At 37.5% G+C, this 23,516-nt stretch overlaps 4 protein-coding genes across 4 annotated transcripts in view; 3 read left to right on the forward strand and 1 right to left on the reverse strand.

Moving 5' to 3' along the window:
• Nucleotides 1–3,414, forward strand: part of cratb (carnitine O-acetyltransferase b) — a 20,968-nt gene extending 17,554 nt beyond the window's left edge. The window contains exons 8-12 of the mRNA XM_017307373.1: nucleotides 52–209; nucleotides 589–724; nucleotides 799–861; nucleotides 948–1,085; nucleotides 2,164–3,414. Coding sequence (XP_017162862.1) covers nucleotides 52–209; nucleotides 589–724; nucleotides 799–861; nucleotides 948–1,085; nucleotides 2,164–2,367 — 699 coding nt within the window. The 3' untranslated portion in view covers nucleotides 2,368–3,414. The remainder of the gene's footprint in view (nucleotides 1–51; nucleotides 210–588; nucleotides 725–798; nucleotides 862–947; nucleotides 1,086–2,163) is intronic.
• Nucleotides 3,415–4,471: 1,057 nt separating this feature from the next.
• ppt2b (palmitoyl-protein thioesterase 2b) lies at nucleotides 4,472–15,160 on the forward strand. Its single transcript, XM_008422778.2, has 8 exons — nucleotides 4,472–4,965; nucleotides 5,894–6,047; nucleotides 6,614–6,709; nucleotides 7,819–7,926; nucleotides 8,408–8,491; nucleotides 9,273–9,357; nucleotides 9,625–9,679; nucleotides 10,838–15,160. The coding sequence occupies exons 1-8, from the start codon at nucleotides 4,786–4,788 to the stop codon at nucleotides 10,979–10,981; spliced, it is 906 nt and encodes a 301-aa protein (XP_008421000.1). The 5' UTR covers nucleotides 4,472–4,785; the 3' UTR covers nucleotides 10,982–15,160.
• Nucleotides 15,161–15,704: 544 nt separating this feature from the next.
• On the forward strand, nucleotides 15,705–19,731 carry rps5 (ribosomal protein S5). Its single transcript, XM_008422777.2, has 6 exons — nucleotides 15,705–15,778; nucleotides 17,035–17,138; nucleotides 17,382–17,591; nucleotides 19,036–19,164; nucleotides 19,426–19,524; nucleotides 19,618–19,731. Coding segments are annotated over exons 1-6 (612 nt in total). The 5' UTR covers nucleotides 15,705–15,777; the 3' UTR covers nucleotides 19,687–19,731.
• Nucleotides 19,732–20,764: 1,033 nt separating this feature from the next.
• ddah2 (DDAH family member 2, ADMA-independent) overlaps nucleotides 20,765–23,516 on the reverse strand; it is an 8,917-nt gene continuing 6,165 nt past the window's right edge. The window contains exons 5-6 of the mRNA XM_017307374.1: nucleotides 22,830–23,008; nucleotides 20,765–21,478 (exon numbers count right to left, since the gene is read on the reverse strand). Of these exons, the coding sequence (XP_017162863.1) occupies nucleotides 21,359–21,478; nucleotides 22,830–23,008 (299 nt within the window). The 3' untranslated portion in view covers nucleotides 20,765–21,358. The remainder of the gene's footprint in view (nucleotides 21,479–22,829; nucleotides 23,009–23,516) is intronic.

The raw sequence follows: 23,516 nt of genomic DNA on the forward strand, positions 1-23,516 counted from the left end.
CTCCTTTTATAACCAGATAAGATGATCAGATCCTATAAAGGATTCCTGTAGAAGTTGTGGTTAAATTATCATTTATATTCTTTCAGTCTGATCAACGACCTCGACGTTCACGTCTTCAACTTCAAAAGGTTCGGCAAAGAGCTTCCCAAGAAGCACAGCTTGAGTCCAAACTCCTTCATCCAGGTGGCTCTGCAGCTGTCCTACTACAGGTCAGTACCAGGATTAAAATGCCACCACATTTATTTAAAACAAGATTGTGATTAGCAGCTGTTTGAGGTTTGCAGCAGCAGGTAAGACCTAACCAGAACCTGCTGCATAACCACTAGAGGGCGCTCTGCTGGGATATTTACACTGGACACTAAATACAAAAACATTTGGCAAGATTTTGTGCTTTTTGCAGTTTATGTAGGATACCAATACATTAATAATAACACAAATCAATGATACCAAAACTGTCTTTTTTTTAGTTAATTTGCATTGTGTTTATCTCCAAGGTTTGGTGCTGGGAAAGTTTGAAAGCTTACCTTGAAAATGCTTGAAAAGCTCTTGAATTTCTCAGTGCGGTCGCTCACCGTCATTTTCCTGCAGAGTTCACAGCGAGGTTTGTCCTGCCTGCGACATCGCCTCACAGAGGATGTTCAGAGGAGGACGGACCGAGTACATCCGCTCGCCCACAAACCAGGCGCTCAAGTTCATCCTGGCCTTCGACGATCGGACCGTGTCGGTGAGGAACGRTTCGCTGCAACTCCTCAGCGTCTTTCTGATTCTGTGGCTTTGACCCTTCGTGTTTCTCCGCAGAGAGAGGCGAAGCTGGAGCTGCTCAGAGAAGCAGTGGATGCGTACTCAGAGCTGACCACGCAGGTAAATGCCTCAAGAAGCTGCTTTCCTCGGCTCGTTATGTGACCTGGAGGYTCAGTTGGTGATATTTTCCTGCTGGTGCTGCTCAGGCTCTGAGAGGACACGGCATCGACCGCCACCTGCTGGGGCTCAAGCTGCAGGCCATCGAGGAAGGACTCAGCATTCCCAAAATCTTCATGGACACGGCTTACGGCCTGGCCACGCACTGGAAGCTGCGGACAGGACAGGTCTGTTCTCACACAGCTGGACGACGATTGCAGATTTGGATGTTTTCATTTTATTCAGCATGTGTGTGGTACTTTTATTCTTAGTTTTGGAAAAATTCAACGTGAAGCTTGCTTTGTTAAACTTTCCTCCAGAGTGTGATATTTCTCCTGGAAAATTCATGTTTATTTCTTTAATGATAATTATTATGACAGCATATGAGGGCTACTGTTGAGATAGAGACATTTTTACCAAAAAAATCAGAATTTTTTTATTTTTTCTCAGAAATTAAAACAAGCAGATAAAATTTGAGAAAAAACTAACATTTTCATATTAATCTCATAAATACGTTTTCTAGAAAAATTGGAAATTTCTCTACTACAAAAAACTCGAGACATTTTCTAGAAAAACATCAAAGAATCTTAATTTTAAAAGCAGAAAATTTGTTGGAAAAAAAAACTTATATTTAGATATTAACCTCAAATAAATTTTCTAGAAAAAACGTAGAGACTCCCGAGTTTGAAAAGTTGAAAATTTACTAGGAAAAAATCTTAGAAAATGTTCAAAGTTTTTACTAGAAAATTTCTGAGATTAAAATTTTTTTTTTTTTTCTGGTAATTTTTTTTTTTACTTTTCAGACACGTTTTTTTCTAGAAATTTATTTCTGAGATTAATATAAAATATTCTTGTTTCTAGAAAATGTTGACATTTTTTGGTAAAATTTCACTTGTCTTGYTTCTTATACCTACAATGACTCCAATTCTCCGTGGTAGATTTTTTTCTCAGAACATTTTCAATGTTATTAAATTCTCCTGTTTCCCATCTCTGTCTGATGAGTCACTCCATTATTTGTATCTTTAATCAGCGATTGGCAAAATAACTGCAGTGGGTGCAGCCCTAGAAATTACTGTTGTAAACATCTGACTCGTTGTATTATGAGTTATGCTGGTATTGAGCAGGATTAGATAAATGTGGTTGATTTAGTTTAATATGCTAACTTTTAAAATTAATATTTGACAGCAAATGCAGATTTTAACGTGATGGAAGATGTTTTAAATTTGTTTTGAGAATTAATCCTCCCGTTTTGTTTTGCGCCTGCAGGTTCCCACCAACACCGACAGCGTGATGTGTTTCGGGCCGCTCGTTCCCGACGGTTACGCCATGTSCTACAACCCGCAGGCGGACCACGTCCACTTCGCCGTCACCGCCTTCAACTGCTGCGAGGAGACCAACGCAGAGACAATGGCTCGCACTCTGAAGGAAACGCTGTGCGACCTGCAGGAGCTGCTGCAGCCTACCGTGTAGAGCTGCTGCAGCAACAAACTCGATGAACCCTCCTTCCAATAAGGGAAAAGAAACTTTCTAAATGTTTTCTACGAGGCTTGTATCTCATTTATGCTAATTGTTACTCTTCCATCGGAGCCTGGAGGCTGAGCTCTGCRGCTCTGCTGTGCTTTTGATACATTTTTTACAGCTGATTTTTCTCTCTTTCAGCACGAAACTCTGATTAAACGCTGGCTTCAAATGTGAAAGTGAAAACAAGCTACCTGACACTCCAGCATTAACCAAAGCATCAAATCACTTCACTCCTCTTTTTACGAGTTGGGAGACGACTAGCGGCCTTCCTGGCTCTTTCCACCATAAAACCACCGTTTGCTCTGTCAGCACAGTTAATTGGATCATTTGATTTTTGTAGGTTTAGGAGCCTTTAAAATGGACCAAAGGAGGTTATTATAAATGGAATATAAATGGTTTCTTTGGCATCTGAGGTAAAAATAAAAGAAATACACAGAACCTGTAACAGGAAGCAGGATGTGCATCTTATTGCGGGAAACTTGATGGTAAAACCTTTACGAATGTGAAAGCTCTGACTTTGCATTTGTGTCTTCATCCATTTCTGTTGTAGACTTTGCAATTATGGCTCTGACTGTAGGTATGCAAGGCGAGCAGCTATTTTCTTACCGCCATTTTCTGCCTTGCTTGGAAGTACATGTTCTCATGTCTTTCCTAATTTGAAGAGTAAGTAATAGATGGGCTTCTGTACCCAAGTCCTGGATTAAAGGCTCCTAGGAGTTCTGATCAGCTAAAGAAGTAAACGAGTAGATACAGAAATGCTTGTTTTTATAGGAATTGTTCCATTTTAAAACCTGGATTGATTCTCYGATGTGATAACTAGCATAACAATGGCATTAAAAGTGATTACCATTGTTGGGATTAATTAACTTCAACCTGGGATTGTCCCTGATCTTGTGGCTGTACTTTACATGTTGAGGTTTTCCCACTCGGATGGCTCTGCAGGCGTTTGTTTAAACCTACAGGACTCCTTAACAAATAAAGAGTGTGATCACTTGACCTCAGTTTCTTTATTTTGGGACAAAAAAAAAACTAGAACCAGCTACAGCAGCTTGTGTTTTTGAATATATGAATATTTAGGATAGTGAAAAATTCAAGTAAGGTAAATTAATAGTGGACTGTTTGCGACCCTTTGATCCACAATTCAGAACTGTAGCAAATGTACTATTTTTAGCAATGTTCCTGTTTTCATTGATTACACTTTGCTAAAATTATCAAGTGTTGCCCAACATTGGCTGCAAAATGTTTAAAAAAAAAAGAGAAATAAACCCAAAAGAACAGCTTCAGAAAATATATAATACAGCAACTGTACAACACCTTGTTTATATTTTTGGATCAACAATGATTTACAGATTACTTTTCTACAAAAATGTAACTACTTTATTAAAATAAAGTAGTTAGTGTACTATTACTTTTTGTCAAATATCACCATCATAATCTTACATAGAAATATAAAATATTTCTATGGAAACTTTAGCCTTGATTTAAATGAACTCAGTGTTTCAGCTATCTTCTGTAAGTTTAAGATTTGTGGTAGAGGTGAAAGAAGGCTGACTTTGTAACCGTCTTTATGTGGCTCAGCAGGTTCAGGWCTGAGTCAATCACCACACCCACATTTGTGGCCCGGTCACCAGTTTCTAGCTCTAATAATCCAAAGATTATAACTTYAGTTTTCTTCTGTTCAGCTGGAACATGTTATGGCTCATCCAGGATTTGATCTGTACATCAAATCACCTTTTCACTGATGTTCAGCATCAGTTTTCTCAACGAATTTGAAGATACTTGGAGGTTTTGAGTTACAGAATTTGATTCGACCTAATAATAGTAAATTATTTCCAATTGAGAAACAGTTTTTACCTGAGTCGTGTTAGTGATATCTGTTATTGGCCCTAMGAGTATTAAAAACGATTTAAAAACTCCRATTTAAATGTGAATGCGGACAGAATCGTGTTGAATTGGACAGCATAAAGTGCTTTGTTTACATCGAAACTCCACCTGAAGCARCAAAATGGGGGAGGAGTCGCTTTGCTTCGCGCTGATTGGACGAGTCGAAGCCGGAAGTGACGTTCGCAGCGGCCGTTTCACCTTTAATTTAAAACCGGAACAAACGRATGAGGAAAGTCGATCGGCCGCTGAATGTTTTATCAGCTGTTTTCATGTGAATGTGAGGACAGACCGCGTGTTAAATAAGGTCTATAAAGGAAACGCTAACTGTGCGTTTATTTGGACCGCAGCTGGACGCGAAACGAACTTCTAGATGAGAGCTCAACATTAGCTAAACATCAATATTTTTTATTTTGCTTTTACCCAACGCGTCCTTATTTATGCATAGTGAATCATTTTAGGGGGTTTTAATACGTCTAAGTTTCAATGGCGGGATCATCATTTGCAAGAACCAGGAGGAGAGTCAGCGGGGTGGCCGGGCTGATGTGGCCGCTGCTCGGTGCGTGTCTCTGGGCTGCGGTGGTCGGGTACAAGCCGGTGATCATCGTCCACGGATTGTTCGACAGTTCAGACGATTTTAAGAACTTACAGGGGTTCATTAATGAGGTAAGTGGCTAAAAATGACGACAAAATTAGTTATTCTGTTTACATTCTGCATGTCTCGAAGATTAAATTTACCATATGTGACAATATGTACAGCATGTATAGTTTAAATTATTACTTTATAAACACAAGTGGTAATTTGTAGCTTTTAAAAGTGTAGTAAATGTTTAAAATGTTGCTATTTATTCAGTATTRGAGCATCAATACTGCATTTAAAAACAGATTATAATGGCATAAAGTGGCCCAAGAAGTTATACAAACAAATCCGATGAATGCTGCACACCTATCATTATTTTCTGTTTGGACTTTTTTTTGTTTTGTTTAATTTTTCTTTTCCCTTCTAAGTTCTTTTGCATGTGTTATTTGTGTCATTTTTTTTGTTTATTTGATCTATTATTATGTCTTTTTTTTCTTTAAAAGTTATTTTTGACCTGATTGCCTAAAGACAGAGGGAAATTCATGTTACAGTAGCACAAAAACACAAAGTGTAAAACAGTAATTTAAAATACTAGTGTATAAAAATTTTATTAAAAGAATGTAGATATATCCAAGTCAGTAATTGAAGAAACTAACTAGTTGGAACAGTTTGTGTGTTTAGGTAAATTAACTTAAAAGTAGATTGTTGTAAAGGCAATGAAATGTGCTCTGTCCTGTGTGTTTTCATAAGTTTATGTTGCATCCTAGCAGACATTTATAAACTCTCAACCTGGAAATGTGGAAATGGTTAAAAAAAGGAAATTTTGTGGGCTTTTTATGAAACCAAAAAAGGTTTCAGCCTGTACTTCCTCTTTTTTTCCTACTCTGTAGCTGCAAACCGAAACCAGAAAACCAACTAAATATAAACTTTTTTCTGCTTCACTTCGCCTTAACTTCCACAACATTTCCTCAAGTGCCTTCCAACCCCAAACGAAGCTTTGTTTCCGTCCTGCAGTCTCATCCTGGGACCAATGTGACAGTCATCGACCTTTTCGACAGAGGGGCCAGCCTGGAGCCCATGTGGAAGCAGGTGGAGGGATTCAAGGCAGCCATTTACCCAATAATGCAAAACGCTGCAGATGGAGTTCATTTCATCTGCTACTCTCAAGGTGAGTGCATTCCTGAACTGCAGATGATAAAGTGCTGGTATGCGAACCGGGCAGCAGAATTGATCTTTCATAAACAGTTGACTGTAATTTGTAGGAGTCTCTGTCTGCACTTATTGCTGGATACATTTTTTATGATGTTTGGGATTTCTGCTGGAAACTCCCAACGATCAGCAGCGATCACAGACACGCAGGAGCAGATTAGACTTTTAGACTTTTTGCTCATTTTCTTATCAGGTGTTTTTCTCAGAAAGGCATTTTTAGAAACAAGCATGCAGGACTTGGAATTTGATTTCTTTTACTAAAAGTGTTTGTCCAAGTTTTGACTCTTAAATGTCATTTTTTCCTGTTTGTATTTTAAGTTTCTCTAATTTATGTTKGTGTTATTTAATTACATTAGAATTTCATCTGTAGTTTCTACTTTTATGTAGTTCAATTTCACAAAGGGAAGCTTGTAAATTACAGACTCGTTACAGAAATACTGACGTTTTTGCTGTTAAATTTGTTGATTGAGAATTATATCTAATGAATAAATTAGGTAAATGTTTTTCCTTTTCTTGTTACTTTAGGTGGACTCGTTTGCAGAGGGATCCTTTCCATTCTGCCCGACCACAACGTTCACTCGTTCATCTCTCTGTCTGCGCCTCAGGCTGGGCAATATGGAGGTGTGTGCGACGTTAATATAAAAGTGATGACTACAAATGTCACAGGTGTCATGGAAGAAGTTACTTTAACAAGCGTCTGGATGAGAAGAAATAAGAAATGTATTAAAACCTTGCAAGGTGATACCAGAAATACAGAGTCAAAGGAGTCTGTCGGTCTGCTCTGATCAATAGTGAATCTTCCTTCTATAGGTTCTGGTCAGAGAAGAGAGACTTGATTAGACAATAGGTGTGAATCCCTGATCGTTACGCACCAGGGATTCTGTGGAGCCCAACACAGATGGTTTGACCATTTGTCTATTGTTAAGGAAAGGAGGTCATTCTTTCATGATAAAGGGGCCAGGTAAGTTCTGGGTTGGGGGAGAAACACTTAGCTGGTCTTCAGGATCAATGACGTCCCCTGCTGTCATATGGTACTGCAGAAATCTATAGGAGAGCAGCATGACCTCATGRTAAGATCACGCAGTCACATGATCTCATCAGACACAATCTAAAGGTGAGGAGCACATTATAACATTTTCCATTTCACAGGTTTGTGAGTTTATTAAATCCAGAGTTGAGTAGTAACTAGTTACGTTTGCTTGAGCAACTTTTCTGGAAAAAAAAAAGTTCTTTTAAGAGTATTTTAACTTGCTGTCACTGCTACTTTTACCTGCGTAACCATGTGATGAATTATTTGGCTATAGTTCCTGGAATCTGTAACTTCACTGAATGGAGAACAAACATGTTTTAAAGAAAAAACAGACACACAGCTGTAGTTTTTGTTAAAAGTTTCATAAGGTTTATATTGAAAGAAACTGATTTGGAAAAATGTTTCTTTTAGCTGCTGATTTCGTTCCTTAAAATACCAAAATGTCCACTTATCTTTATATTTTGATTCATTAGAATCTAATTTTGAAATATTAAATGATTGATGTTTTGATCAGTTACCATTTTTTTCCCAAATACCTTTTCATTCTTACTTGAGTAATTTCTTGGACAGCCWCTTTTTACTTTTACTTGAGTGAAAACAGTTTTTGAAGTAGTGCTACTTCGACACCGAGTATAATCTCTGGGTTTTCTGCCTTCCTCTGATTAAACCCCGGGATCTTCTGCTCCTCGTTTCCTCCCAGATACAGACTACCTGAAGTATCTCTTCCCTCAGTTTGTGAAGTCAAACCTCTACCACCTCTGTTACACGGCGATCGGTCAGAGGGTTTCCATCTGCAACTACTGGAACGGTACGTAGTAGCTAGTTACTTTTACTTGAGTAACTTTTTTGAAGAAAAACAAATGCTGTACTCCTTACTTTAACTTGAGTCATTTTGTTGAATAAAATCTCTGGATTTTACACACTGAACAAAAAACAAACATGTTTTAACCAAAGATTAACCAGACACAGACCTGCAGTTTTTATTAAGGTTTCTTAAGTTTTTTATTGAAAGAAACTGATTTGGACAAAAATTATTTCCTGGTTTTGTTTTGTTTTTTTCTTACTCATATTATTTTCATTTTTGTCCTTTTAAAATACCACAATTTTCACTTAACTTTATATTTTGGTCCGTCTGATGATGCAATTTTTAAATGTTAACTGATTAATAATTTGATCAGTTACTCAGTATTTTTTATTTTTTTTTACTCTTGAGTAATTTCTTGGATGGATACTTTTTTAAAGTTATAAAATCTCGTGGATGTAACTTGTTTCTGCCTCTCTCTCTCCAGACCCCCACCACAGAGACCTGTATGTGAACACCAGCGACTACCTGGCTTTGATTAACAGCGAGAGACCAAACCCAAATTCAACAGGTTAGAGACGGTTTGTTTATGTAGAAATAAGCTGAAGTAGTGCTACTCTTGCTTGAGTACAATTTGTGGTGGTGACATATGGGCCTGTCTCCATGACAAATTTTGCTGGATGATAAATTGTCCCAGATGTTATTGTGATAAACAACAATAACAATAATAACAATAATGATGCTGTATTTTCCGGACTATAAGGTGCACTTAAAAGCCTTTAACTGTATCAAAAAGCAACATAATCCGGAGCGCCTTAAATATGGTTCTGGAGTAAAACAGCGCCCTCTAGTGAATTAACATGAATTAATTCTGGTTGTGTTGACGGACCTCGAAGCGCTCACTGTGCTCYGTCAAAATGTTTTAGTTACATTACGGTTACTGTAGTCAGTAATACTTATTGTGCTTTGACTTTGCTTTGCTGAATGTGCCTTATAGTCCAGTTTGCTTTATGAAAAAAGCTCAAAAATAGACCATTAATTGACTGCGCCTTATAATCCAGTGGCCCAWAGTACGKAAAACACGGTAATGGCATAATAAAGCAAGAAAACAATCTCAAAGATCACTAAACTTTAAATTCTAACAAACGTTTAACACTGGTACTGGAAGACATTTAAGTAAATAAACTAAACAGCAGAAACTARTTGAGACCMAAACACCAGMSTGAAGAATTTTATCGTCCAGTTTTTGGTAGAAAAAGAGAGAAAAATAGAGAAATCATGCAAATGGAAATTCATGAACCTGATGGCCTCGTCACGTTTCTTTGTTAAATGAGTCAAACTTCCTCCTTCAGAATGGAARGAGAACTTCCTGAARATCCGGAAGCTGGTTCTGATTGGAGGCCCGGACGACGGCGTCATCACCCCCTGGCAGTCCAGGTGAGTTCACAGCACAGCTGCTTTGAGAAACAACACAGAGATCATTTCTAGTGGGAGATTAGAAAAACCAGAACCTGCTGCTCCACCTCTTCTCTCCTCACGTTTTCCAAGCAAACACATCAAATCTCTGAAGGTTTTATATTTTCCCAGGGTCATAACAATRGTCTGTGCTCAGTTCACACAGTGTTTCTTTCTCATGACGGGGTTTTCCTGAGATCTGCTGATTCTCATGTGATGCTCACGCTCTCCGTCTCTCATGTGTTACAGTCAGTTTGGATTTTATGACGACAATGAGACGGTCATCGAGATCCAGCACCARGATGTGAGTAGAAATCAGACGCAAAATTCATTTGTGTGCATTGTTTATCAAAATAAAGTACAAAAAAAAAATTCTAATTATGTGGAACTTCCTGGAGGGACTGCGCTTGTTTGGGAGGAATAAAAAGGTTTGCAGAGTTGCGTGTTTTCTTTTTTGTTATGTTTCGCCATTTAACGCTGGACTGTGTTTGGAAGAAACAAACGGCATGTACCAGATGTGAAGCATGGTGGAGGAGGAGTGATGATCTGGGACTGTTTTGAACCCTAGAAGTTACTAAGTCGAGGATTTATTTGCTGTATATCAAGTGTTGCAGAAATGAGTCATCCAAACAACGAAGGGATCTCCTAAAGCAGAGCTGAAAACTCAGTTTAATTTTGGTTCATATCAAAAATCTGAATGTTCTTAAAGGGCCGGTTGTGCCAGAATGTATTGATAAAAACCAATTAAACTGTTAAAATATCAATAAATAGCTGTTCCTCCAGGATTTTGTGATGGTTTTAGTGTTTGTTTGCAATCACAATTACAGATTTTGTGGTGCCAATTTAGAAAGRAATTTTTATGACATTTGCGCTAATGTTTATTATTCGCCRTATCAATTACGGACTGTAACTTGACATCCAGTAAGGCTGAATGTTTTTGACAAATTTTCTGAAAATCTGCAGTAAAGTCAGAAAAAATGTGGAGATTTTTTTGATTTTGTGTGAATTTTGCATATTTGTGAAAAACTGGAGTCTACAGGGCCACATAAAAAGCTGAAGCGAGCCAGATTTGGCCCTCGGGCCTCGGGTTTGACACGTGTTATAAAGGAACCTGATGAACAAGTTATTGGCRCTTGATGTGATTCTAAAAGCTGCTAAATTGAGGAGTTTTCTTAAATTTTTCATACATCATCCCMATTTTTCCTCTGTTTTAATAAGTAATGACATGATTTACATATTTTCTTTAACTTTCAAATTATTTTTATAATGTTATAGTGAGAGAGTGCACTTTCTTACTATCTTGACTTTAAATGCAAATTGTGCAGAGAAGCCTTTTTAAAGAGACCTAAACCAAGTTATAGAGCGGAGCTGTTTCTTCTATCCCGCAGTCAAAAACGTCTGGAGGTTTGTGATGTTTCTGACAGTGAAGACCTGCAGTGAAATCTCTGTTTTCCTCCTGCAGCTGTATCTGAGAGACGTTTTTGGCCTGAAGACGCTGGCGGCCCGCGGCGACCTGTTCTTCTGCACCGTTCCGGGCATTGAGCACGTCTGGTGGCATTCGAATGAGACGGTGTTCCAAACGTGCATCGAGAAGTGGCTGGTGTAGCCACATGCACGTGTGCACACACACACACACACACACACACACACACACACACACACATTCTGCTGTTTATTAAGATCATATCATCTTAAAATCCAGGAATCTCTGATAACTGGCCGTTTGGAGTCAGGTATCAAAAAGCGGTTGCAGGATTTATCTCTACTTTATCCATAAGTTTTTGCTTTTGCAAATGAGAAATCTTTATTTATGGTCATATTTAAARAAGATGTAAATGTATTTGTTTGCTGTCCTGGTAAGACTCCAGTGATAAGAAGAGAACTTTCTTTTCAAGGTACTGCAGGCAATTTTTTACTTCCCTTTAAAACAAAGAGCAAAAAAAAAACACCCAAATTTCAAATTTTACATGTAAAATTCATTTTATTGATTTCTGTTGACCTCAGAAAGTGGGTTTAAATTAATGATCAGAGCAGGGATGAGCTGAAAAATGGTCCAGAATCGAAAGAGTTCATCACTCTTCGGAGTAAAYGCTGTTACCGAGTTAAGACAACTCAAAATTCACCCCTTTTGTTAAACCTGAAGGCATTTTAAAGGAAACCACTTTCTAAACTATGTCAAGGCGTTTCTTCAGSCTGGAAAAGAGAGCGAGGTTTTCAGCAGGTAACAGGAAGGCTGAATGCAGTTCAGGAAAGTGGTTTAGTTTTATCATTTGAAGTTTATGTCATAAACAAATGCTCGATTTGCAAAATATTTTGATTTTGTTCTATTTTCCTGCATTGGAATCAGGTTTTATTGGCAGCTTAAAAATGTACCCAAGTAGAGATGGACCAGTCACAATKTTGTGGCTAATTACCATTTTCTTAAGGTTTTTATTGACTTCCTTSAGACTTCACACTACTAAAATGACTCATTTTCATTTTCAGGCYTCCAGTGGCTTTGCAAGAGAGGATACTTATAACAGTAGCTCCATAATATTAAACTTTTATTTTAAGTGCTAACTTTGAAATGTGTTGTCACAGATTAACAAAACCCATAAGTTCATGTGCTAAATTAGTTTCATTTTTTAGTTAAATCATTTAAAGGGATTTGATGTCTCAGAAAAATAGCAAGATTGAGAKTTATGAAAAAAGTAAACCATGAGGTTTAAGTTCATGCATGGCTTTGATGTGCATTATGAAATTATTGTTTTTGTCATGAAATGGGTCTCCCCTTGTAAAACTATAAGATTTATCCTAAAATTCAGAACAACGCTGGAAATTTCAGGGATTAAATGAAACTAAATAGGACTATAAAGGACTATTCCAGCTATGCATCTGGTCATTTCTACAGATTAAACTCTGAAATGACCATTTTAGTTCAGATATTGGTTCAGATATTGTTAAAGAATATCAAATATAATACGACAGTGGAGGTGTTTTTCAACCTGCACAAACAAACTGTTGTAAAGCACGAAAAGCTCCATTAGGTGCCTCCTGTTAAGTGTAATTTATGGAGTTACAGATAAAACCACTCAGCAGATTCTGGCTGAACTGTGGGAGGAGGTGACAAATTCCCACCACAAGTTATACATTTGTATTTTTACATCCTGTGCAGCCTGCCTTTAAAAGATTAAGAGCTTTTATGACCCTTACAGCTGATGTTTGCACCTTTTTAGTTTGTGTTGACCCCTTGCTACTACGTCACTAAATCATTCGAGGCGCCATGACGGACGTCGGAAGTGAGGCTCAGGAGAATTGAACGGAGCGACTGAAGTCGTTTTCCAAAGTTGTTTTATTCACGATTTCTAATTGTTCGGGTCAATTTGTCTGTGAACATAACTCACCTGGTTGGGGCTCATGGACGGCGATGTTTACAAAAGTTTGAAGCAGCTAGCTTAGAAACCGACCCGTACCTCCTTCCTCCTGTCGTGTTGATCTAATTACCGAGTTTTCCTGAATTCACACCCCATGATTTATGTCGCTGTGTCGTAAAATGCGGCTCCCCTTAAACCGGAGCAACATTAAAAACGTACAAAAGACGAGATGCTAATAAGTTTTTTTTCCGTACATGCTAGGCTACATAACTGTGCGGCACTGTCTCCATGGTTACCAATGGTTAGACGCGTAGCTTCGCTATAATGCGATATTTGATGTATAAAGTAAATGAATGTTAATCTTCTTACCTTGTAAAAAAGTGTTCGCTGCAAATCCGCGATCACAGCGAGAGCTATCAGTCATCACTATTAACAGCTGCGATCTATCGCCGCCATCTTTCCTCATGAAAAGTTATGACAAGTTTGGTGCAGCTCCCTATGGCCAAATGAAATCAACCAAACAGAATTAATATTAGGTTACAGGTGTCTGTTTTTAGACTAGCTTTACAGGGGCGCGTTGGTTGTTTTGACGTCCGTCATGGCGGAGTGAGTGGAGTTCTGGAGAGCGTGACATCACGTGCAAAGGGTCAGTCGCCATTTTGTTGTTGCGGACAGTAATGTGCTATATTAGCTTATCTCAACGACACCATGCAAACCCGACCGTGCCTGAGCGACCTGCTGTCGTCCTGTACAGATGATTACTGCCCTGCTCATCTAGTGCAGACATTTATATCATGTTGAACCAGATTCAGACATTTATTAACCTTTTATTATCAGCGTGCATGAAAGATCTGATCACCAGTTTCAGAGTTTTTCCTCAGATTCATGCAGTACTCTAGACATGTTCTCCTCCCGCTTTAGTGGATTAAGCCTTAAATGTTTTGTTTTGTTTTTTTCCTCCATGCCTCAGTATTTCATGTCCAAAGTGCTTTGACACACTGCCTTCGGTGACGGTGCTAAAAAATATATATACATAAAAACATGCTACGTTATATAGGTATAAATGTAAAGTAGTGCAAAGTGGCCAGTCAGGTAGTGATGAGTTACTGATCCACCAAAAGCTTACAGTTCTGGTCAGACATCTACAATCTTCTCCTCGTGGGAATGCGAGTGTCGTTTATCTGAACAAGATGCAATGGAAACGACACATTTTWAAAAAATGGATGCACAAGTTTAGACAAGTTAGAGATGAACTGACTTCAAGAAGYTTCTAAAATAACTTCCTGTTGGATATTTGTCTCTTATCTTTGGCAGAATTGGTAGAATTAATTTAGACTTGTTTATTTCCAGTAGGACTGGGTGATAAATTGATTTTATTGATCAAATTTTGTTCACCAGTGCACTTTTTCAGAGTGATGGCAGCGCGCCAGGGCGGCCATCTTGTTTGACAAGCATGTTTGACAATAAAGTTTAAATAATTGGAGAATAAAGTCTTAATACTACCAGAATAAAGCCGTAATATTAAGAGAACAAAATAGTAATATTATGAAAACTCTGACATAAAAAATAAAAGTCACACTTTTAAATTTTGTAGGTAAGGCCTCATCAAATCAACAAATTTAAATGAGCTCTGTGAAAAGAGTTCAGAAGTGGAGGTTCATCTTGCTAAAGGACATTTATTAATCCAATTTCTGGAGGTATATGTATATATTTGAGCCTTTATAACTTTGATCCTGTGTAAATTGCAGAAAAGTCGCAATAAATCCAATCTTGTGCATCTTTTTGTAACAAACATTGAAGCTTTAACACCAATCCACTTAGACAAAGTGGTTCAAGTAAACCATTAGACCCTAAAATGATGCATTAATGTCCATGATGAGTGATTAGTGCACAAATGTCTGATCAGAACTGTATATGATGTGGTGTTTGTTACCCTCCATGACATTTAGATGACTCAGGCTTTTCACTGGTTTTCATATTTAGTAGAAAAGGGATTCTTTTTTTTTTTTCTTCCCAAAACTGGTTACGTTTATATGTTTGCTGATTCTGCAACATGTTTTATTCATGTATATTTATTAGAAGAAGGGAAATGTGTTAATGTGTGTAGGCAGGAAGTGAATTATCGAAGCGTGGATTGCACATGGAGCAAGAAGGGAACTCATGAAAAAGGGTTGCTTTTAAATGTTTTCAAGCTGCTTAAATGTTTAGTTATTTTTTATGTTTTGTGTCATTTATTACAAGAAACCCATAACTAATGTGTAAGAAGGGACGCCCTCTGTGCTCAGTTGTTCTGCTTTTACAACCAGTTACTGTAAATAAGGAACCTTTTTAAAACTAGAATGACTATTTTGGAAGTTTCTACAATGTTTGTCCTGCAAATAAAAAGAAACTAAAAGCTGACATTTTCTCAATAAATTTGTTTGAACATACAAGTTGGTTTGTTTTGTCTTTGTCCACGTATCTTCTGGATCTCTAAGCAAAAGAAAACTGATGGATAAATCGGAAGAATGATCATTCACATGAAATATTACTTTTTTTTTTAATTTCATGATTTAATGGAAAATAATGTATTGCATGAAGCCATCACCTATAAAAAGGGGAAATGTTAAAAACGTCTTAAAATAAGTCTTACCTGTTAAAATTAGGTTTCATGTTATCTTATTAAGCAAAATTAATTGGTGTTTATATTTTCCATATGAAATAAAACTTAATATATTCCAAAAGTGCATTTCTCAATATTTTACCTATTAAAATATGTGAATAAAATGTATATTTATTAAAGCAAAAATGTATTTCTTTCTGTAAAACGCTAACAATCTATAAAAAAAAATTGTATTGATCAAATTCATAAATATTCATCGCTGTATTTAAATCCCTGTGACTTTGATGCAACACAGTTTTTCTCAGATTAAAGATCGTATAAATGTATATATTTAAAAAACAACATTTCCCATCATGCCTTGCTACCTCATCACCGGATATCCGTCCGCGGCGCCACGGAAAGGCCCTTTTCCGTCTCAGAGAAGTGTGGTTCGGAGCGGCAGATACAAGTGAGTAAAGAATTCAATTTATTTTTGTTTTCTGTGCCACAATAACAAGTCGAAACCAACATTTGATGGSATTTCTGAACAGCATTCATCGATACATTAACTCAGAATGGGAGATTGTTCCCTGACGGCGGTTTTATTTCTCTTGACCGTTCCACTTTAGCATGTGGCTAACCTGTTAGCACATGTGTCTGCGGCACGTTGAGCCGTTCTGGCTTGTGGACGTCACATTTAGTTCACGATTTTATCAAATATTCTACGTATACTTGTTCTAATGCTGTTGCTGTTCAGTTATAATACTAAAACACTCGCTCATTATTACGAACCTCGGCACGTTTTGGACATTTTTAACGCGTTAGTTGTGAAAGTTAAACGGGCTTCTGCTGCGGCCTTCTTCTGAAATCTGTTTAGCTTTTACGGATTCAGACTCAACATGAGGTCCGATCTGTTGAAATTAAAGCAATGTGAAGGATTGTCTTGTTTACATACAGTGTATTTTGTGTTCATCTTTAAAAGTCTGTTGGTAATACTGGAGAGAAATCTTATGAAGCTGATTGTTACGACTTTATTGATAATTTCTCTTCTTCGATTCATTATTTTCTTAATAAATTATTTTGATGACTCTTTGGTTTGTTTCACAACCAAGAATCATGTGCATCTATTTTTTTTTATGTTTTTCTTGCTACTGCAGGATGAATTTCACATCCGCAAATCTGTTATCTGTTGTTTTAAATAAATTAAAAAGTGTAGGATTATAAAAATTTTATTTGATTATTTACTACCCTACATTTGTTTAAAATCTCTGTAGCAATATTTTTGTATGACATTTGACTTTTTAATAGATTTTAAGATGTGGAAACTATTTGAGTTGTGTTTATTACACAACAAGTGTGGAATAAAAAAATTAAACACTTACATCTTGTGAAATAATGAATATATTTTCTGCCCACCCATCAGTCTTCTTGTTTGTTCTTGTATATTTTTAAATCTGTTCTTCAACCAATTAGTCCTGATACTCGTCCATCCATTCACCATTCTTTCTCCCTGCAATCAGTTTTTTGCAGACTTCATATTCAAACCATGATGACAAAGAAAGATCTAACAAATTCTTGGCAATTTATTTATACTTTTTAATGTGTCTAAAGGGGATTTGCAACTATTCGATGTTGAATTTTGTCATGACGGTTGTGGGAACCCTATTATTTAAAAGCACGGTGCAGTTTTGTGTCTTTAAAGTGAAATTTTCTCTGCATCCTCAGTGACTGACTGGGAGACTGCCCCAGCTGTGGCCGAGACCCCAGAGATCAAACTCTTTGGCAAGTGGAGCACYGATGACGTCCAGATCAACGAYATCTCCCTGCAGGTAGCCGTCAGAACGTCACTCATCAGCTAACGTCGCYRTAGGCGAGGCTAGAGTCACGTCTGGGTATCTGCCTGTTGCCCTGGCGTGCTAGAGCTCTCGTAGAGGAACAGATCTCTGACTATTCATTGGCTGTAGTCTCTCGTGGCCCAGCCAATCACCAGCTGAGATACACTGCCCACCCGGACGACGCTGCACATGTTTGAATGAGCTGCAGCTTTTAAAGGCATCTTTTGTTTGCTGCAGGATTACATTGCTGTAAAAGAGAAGTATGCCAAGTACCTGCCACACTCTGGAGGACGTTACGCTGCCAAGCGTTTCAGGAAGGCCCAGTGTCCCATCGTGGAGCGTCTGACCAACTCCATGATGATGCACGGACGCAACAATGGCAAGAAGCTGATGACCGTGCGCATCGTCAAGCACGCCTTCGAGATCATCCACCTGCTGACTGGAGAGGTACCGTCTCAAAGCCAAAAATGATCAGATGATTCTGGGTTTAATGGTGTTTTGTCCTCTAGTTTGAGATTAAAGCAGTGAAGTGTTTCTATGATCTAACAGTCGTCTTTGATTTATAAATGTTAGACGACCTRCTGTGTGTCTCAGTCTGGTGAGAGCCGACTCTGGGTTTACGTGGTTCAGTTCTGGTGGCTCATGGAGAAATGTTTTCTTTCTTTTGCTCCACTTCCATGTTTTTAATGCCAATTCATCACAGGGTCCTTCATAAACATATGTTCTCCRTCTKGATGATTATGGAAAAACTAAAAAAAAWGTCCAGACATTATCTGTTCGGTGTGTTAACTTTAATATCAAATATAATGAAATCCATCAAATTTACTCTGTCCATCTCCTGCATCCTTCTGCCATTTATTGTCGAAAGTATCCAAAACTCATGAATGTTTTAACATTTTCAAAAGATTCAGAAAATTTGGATTAAACAAGTTAAATGTCTGGATGAGWACTAAAGGAAACTGTTGTACAGGGAGATTAGTATTTCTAGGCTTTAGTTTTTAGTTTGGTGTCATTTTATTATTGATTGAGAATTTTCCAGGTTGTTTATTTAAAGCCTGATTGGTGAAAGTTTCTTAAATTTATAGTGAAATATTTTTCCTTTGACATATTGGTTAGTTTTCTACTTGACTTTTGAAAATCGGGGGATTTTAGTTTAAGCACTAAAAGCACGATGCATTTAAAATGAAATAAAGAAGCATCCATAAAAATAGGGGGAAATTAAAGATTATGTATGGAAGTAGAAATATTCACTTCCTATATCTCTCCAAAATGAAAAATACTTGGATCAAATTTGACTCCAATTTCCCATCAATACTGAATAACATKAATTTTAGATACTTTTATAAGTCAGACTTTATAAATGAAAATATGCAAAACTGACTGATTTGGTTTCACATCCACAGATGTTCAGGTTTTATGTGTGTGGAAAAATATTTGTTCTAAATTAAAATTACCAAAATAAGTTGCTCCACTGTTTAATCTTCATTAAATTTAGGCAAGTTTCGCACTTGTGTATGTAAAAATTGGCTGAAATGTTGGGTAAAATGTAATATTTGATTCCAGAAACGGCAATTCTTGAAAATAAATGRTTTATTTGCATTTGTATCCATCTGCATCTTAAGTGATTTTAAATGTTAGTGGAGACGTTGGCAGAGAAAARCGAATGTGATGCAGTTTGTATCTTAGCCTGGTCACTGAAGAAGTGATGCAGCTTGAAGGCAAAAAGAAAAAGATTGAATTACGATATAAAGGCTCATATTTTGTCGTCATATAAAATAATTTCTTTAACTTGTACAGAACAAACTAAGAGGAGGTGTGAAAAAGCTTCTGAGGGTTTGGTCGACGTTTCCTCCAGGTTGAATTTAAAATCTGTTTCCATATTTGCTCCCAGAATCCTCTCCAGGTGTTGGTCAACGCCATCATCAACAGTGGACCTCGTGAGGACTCCACCCGTATCGGACGTGCCGGTACCGTCAGGAGGCAGGCCGTGGACGTGTCGCCCCTCCGCAGAGTCAACCAGGTAGAAAAGTTGAACCCTTTTTTTTTTTTTTTTTTTTATCCGTGGAAAGTGAGGCTAGAGTCACGTCTGGATATGATCCGTTGTCCCGGTGTGCTAGAGCGCTCGCAGAGAAAATGTCTTTGCTTATTCATTGGCTGCAGTCCATTAGTGACCCAGTCAATCACCAACTCAGACACACGCCGCCGCCGCGTGTTTTAACTTGACTGAAACCGACCCGTGGCTCCCTCAGCCCTTTAATCTGAAACTTTCTGCTGTCCACAGGCCATCTGGCTGTTATGCACAGGAGCAAGAGAAGCTGCTTTCAGGAACATCAAGACCATCGCTGAGTGTTTGGCTGATGAGCTGATCAACGCAGCCAAGGTGACCCAGAGCTTAAAATCGGACCGTATTCAGCCTGGWTTGTGTCTTTCTGCCTCAGATGTTCTGAACTTTCCTTTTCTATTGCGTCTTCAGGGTTCTTCTAACTCCTACGCCATCAAGAAGAAGGACGAGTTGGAGAGAGTCGCCAAGTCCAACCGTTAAACATGTTCGCTTTCTGACAAAACAAATAAATTTGGTGAAATTTCATATAGTGAGYGTTTTGATTGGAGTAAAGCTAATATTTTTTYGGTACTATTGTTTAAAACGMTAAAAATTAAAAAATATTTATTACTACTTTTTTAGGTAACTGGCTGAGCCTACATAAAAACATTTGAAAGGTTTCTTCAGGATGTCACTTAGTATGAGTTTAAACTTCACATAGTAACTGCATTTAATCAGGTTTACTGATATTTAATTCTTTGAAAAAATATGAGGAAATGTAAAAGTTAGGTTCTTGTTTTTTTATGTCAATTTAAATAAAAACTGTCCACTTCCAGAAGTTAAACTGAAACAAAAACTTAATTAAAGCAAATTTGAGCAAATTTGTTTTCTAATTAGTTATCCGATTTGTCTTCAAAAAGTTTTAATTACTGATTATCAATGGTTTATTAGATTAAAATGTGTTCCAATCTATTAACCTGTAATGTCCGTTTTTACGTAATTTTAGTGTAGTTTAGCCGCCATCCAGCAGAGGGCGCCGCTGCTCATCCTTAAGCGGAGCGGTTGGTATGGAATCAAAGATGGCGGCCTTGATAGACCGGTACAGAGTAACGGTCCAAACAGTCCCGTGTGGGATGGAAAATTCGCTTTAAGCGGCTCAGATTTGAAAYGTAAGCACTCGATAAGCTCCATAAGTTATTACTCCAACCTTCAACCGAGCTGCACTGAAGAGCAGAGACAATAAAAACTACGTATGTGCTACGAAAGTGAAGATGTATTGACATAGAAGCGGATAAGAGCAGAAAAATGTAACGTGGGGAAAACATGACTCAAATAAGCAAGGATAACGTTCATGTCGTGGAAAGACGGTCCACTCGCTTTATATGAGAAAACTCGATGTTAGGAAAATGGCCGCTTATCGGTTGGGTGATTGAATTGAAGAGTAAAGTAAATGGATCAGTTTGGAAAAGCCCGATCTTTGGTATCTAATATTGATCGTTTTTGGTGCTTGTATTTACCATAAAATGAAAAACTACTTAAATTGACTAAATAGTTGTAATAAAATAAATGAAGACTGGAGTCAGGGTAAAAGTTAGATTTTATTTCCACAACTACAAATTTATATTCTAGTTAAAACGTCCTTCATTGAGCAGCTGGGTGTATTTCACTAAACTAAGACTAAACTTTGTAATAATTGAAATACAGATTAGTTATTTCAGGTCTTACAGGTRCACCTTAAAGGACAGTGATTAGAAAATTAAACTTATTCTGTCAAACAGTTTAAGATGAAATGTTTCAAGATGAATTGAGTACTTCAATTTMCTCTTTATTTAATCTGTAAACAGTTATAATTCGCTTCAGTTTTTGTTTTAAAGTGGTTTAGATCTTGTGCTTGATTAAAAATATAACACTGCAAGTATAAAAATTCACTAAACCATCTGGGTTTCTTCACACTTGTGCCAAACCTGCTGAAACGTAGCTTCTTTTTTTTTCTAACTGTAAAATGAAATGACAGGAACTGARAGTAGCTAAACTTTCAGCAGGGGGAGCAGCTGCACCACAGACCTCTGTGTCCTGAAACCATTATTATTAAACACTGTTTTTACTTTGTGGGCCGTGACTAATGAGTCACCAGCATAAAATGCTGCGTGATTATGCGACGGCGGCAGCGTCCTCAGAAATATGTGTACTTTCTGTTGATGAGCAGGCAGAGCGAGGACAGAGACGCTCCCAGCTTGGATGCTTCGCTGCAGGCCGTCGGCAGCAGGGTGTAGTCCGGCAGCTTCTGGAAGGCCTGCAGAGAGCCGACAGGAAACGATTCACTCATCCAGTTAGTCATAACTGGCTCAGGCTAATGCAGGAGGAGGGGGATAACGGCTGCTGGAAAGCAGAATGGTTCAAATGAATCACCGGCACGACACTCGTTCAAGATCGGAAACTTGGTTGGACTTCGGCATCTGCTTATTCCTAAATCTGGATTTTACTTTAGTCCAGAGTTTCTCAAGCTGTCTCAGGCTGAGGACCACTAAACCCACATGTGTCAAACATAAGGCCCGGGGGCCAAATCTGGCCCACCACACTGCAAAAATATGCTATCGTAGCAAGTATTTTTTTGTCTAGTTTCTAGTGCAAATATCTCAATACACTTGAAATGAGACAAACTAACTTAAAAATAACTTGACATAGAAGCTTGTTCTAAGAAAAAAAAATCATTGAAACTTATGAATAAATACTAGATTATTTAATTGTATTATAAGTAAATTTATCTGCCAATGAAACTAACTTTTTCAGCAATATTAATGAATTATTTACTTAATACAAGCTTCTGTATATTGCTGATAAGTTACTTGTAAGTTTTGTCTTATTTCAAGTGTAGTAAGATATTTGTACTAGAAACTAGATAAAAAAAATACTTGCTAAGAGTATATTTTTGCAGTGTGGTGTAAGGTGTTTTTGTAGTGCAGTTTTTAACATGGCTGTTAACAGCTGTGTGGTTAAATATTGTTTTATTAATYAAATTACATCAGTCAGTACTTCCAGTTTAATTGTGGTCACGGAAATTAACGTAAAATCAACAAATTGCGTCATTTTATTATGCTTGTGCATGACAGAGTMTWKWRAWATWTTTYWSARAAAWAKWSWMAAAMATTGGCTTTAAGTGATGCCAACTMCCAMCTCCAGGTGGCAGTGTAGTTTACTGCTACGCTTATTTCAGAGTAATAACATTATCATATTGCAACATTTTTTGCAAATTGTTCTAAATTAGCACCAGAAAAGTTTTGATTCTTTTTSCAAAAAACTTTTAAAAGGTGAAATTCTGGACGGTCTGATTGATGTGAAAAGACGTTAAATATTATTTAATTTTAAGAAGAACTTATCAAATGTAGAGAACGTTCTAACAATTTATCAGAATTATCAATACATTTTAGCACAACTGGCCCTTTAAGAACTTAATGTCCTCATAAGTATTTGCACTTTATTCTTTAAATTCTGTTTTTAAGCTGAAAAAACAGTAAAAACGCCCCAAAAGTTTTACATTTTGAAATTTACAATCCTAGGAAAGTATTTTGAATATTTCWKKACAGTTRGAAGCCATTTTTCCACCTTGATGGATCTAATTTGTAACAAAGAAGTGGTGAACTCACAGAGACGCTGTCGGGACACTCCTCGGCGGGCCGGTGCAGCAGGAAGTCCCGTTTGGACGGGCCTTTAACGTAGATGCAGCTAGCCGCAGATTCCTCTGGGACGGTGAGAACGTCGTAGTGGTGATCGGTCAGCTGCTCCATCATCTGAAACCAACACAATAATACACACGAAACCTCAGCTTACCAAATAAAATACTGGAAAAAAACACTGACTGCTTGCAACAAGTTTACAGGTTAATTATGCTCGTCTTTTATTCTTAAATTCACATTTTGCACATTTTTGTTCTTTCATTTGCTTCCAAAAACTCCCTAAGTGCTAAAAACACCAAGGTGATTTTATACAAATTTTTTTGTGCGTTTTTCATTAACCTGAAAAATGTGTTGTTTCAAAAACTAACAAATCAGCAGGAACTGCCTGTCCGTCACCTAGCAACCCCAGTCTGTCACCTAGCAACCCCAGCCCATCACCTAGCAACCCAAGTGGAGCTCCAGCATGTTTGGTCTTCTGGTTTTATTATTGTATGCGCTGTACGATGGCTGCTGTTAAAGAAAAGTGTTTTGTTGTTGACTTAAACCACTTTATAGATGTACGGTTGTATAATTTGGGAATCTGCTTGCTGCCATTTTCAGGTATGAGTTTAAACGTTGAGTTGGGGGCGTGGCCAGTAGAAGATTACTTGGATTTAA

Source organism: Poecilia reticulata, linkage group LG11 (assembly GCF_000633615.1).
Source record: "Poecilia reticulata strain Guanapo linkage group LG11, Guppy_female_1.0+MT, whole genome shotgun sequence".
NCBI classification, from domain to species: Eukaryota; Metazoa; Chordata; class Actinopteri; order Cyprinodontiformes; family Poeciliidae; genus Poecilia; species Poecilia reticulata.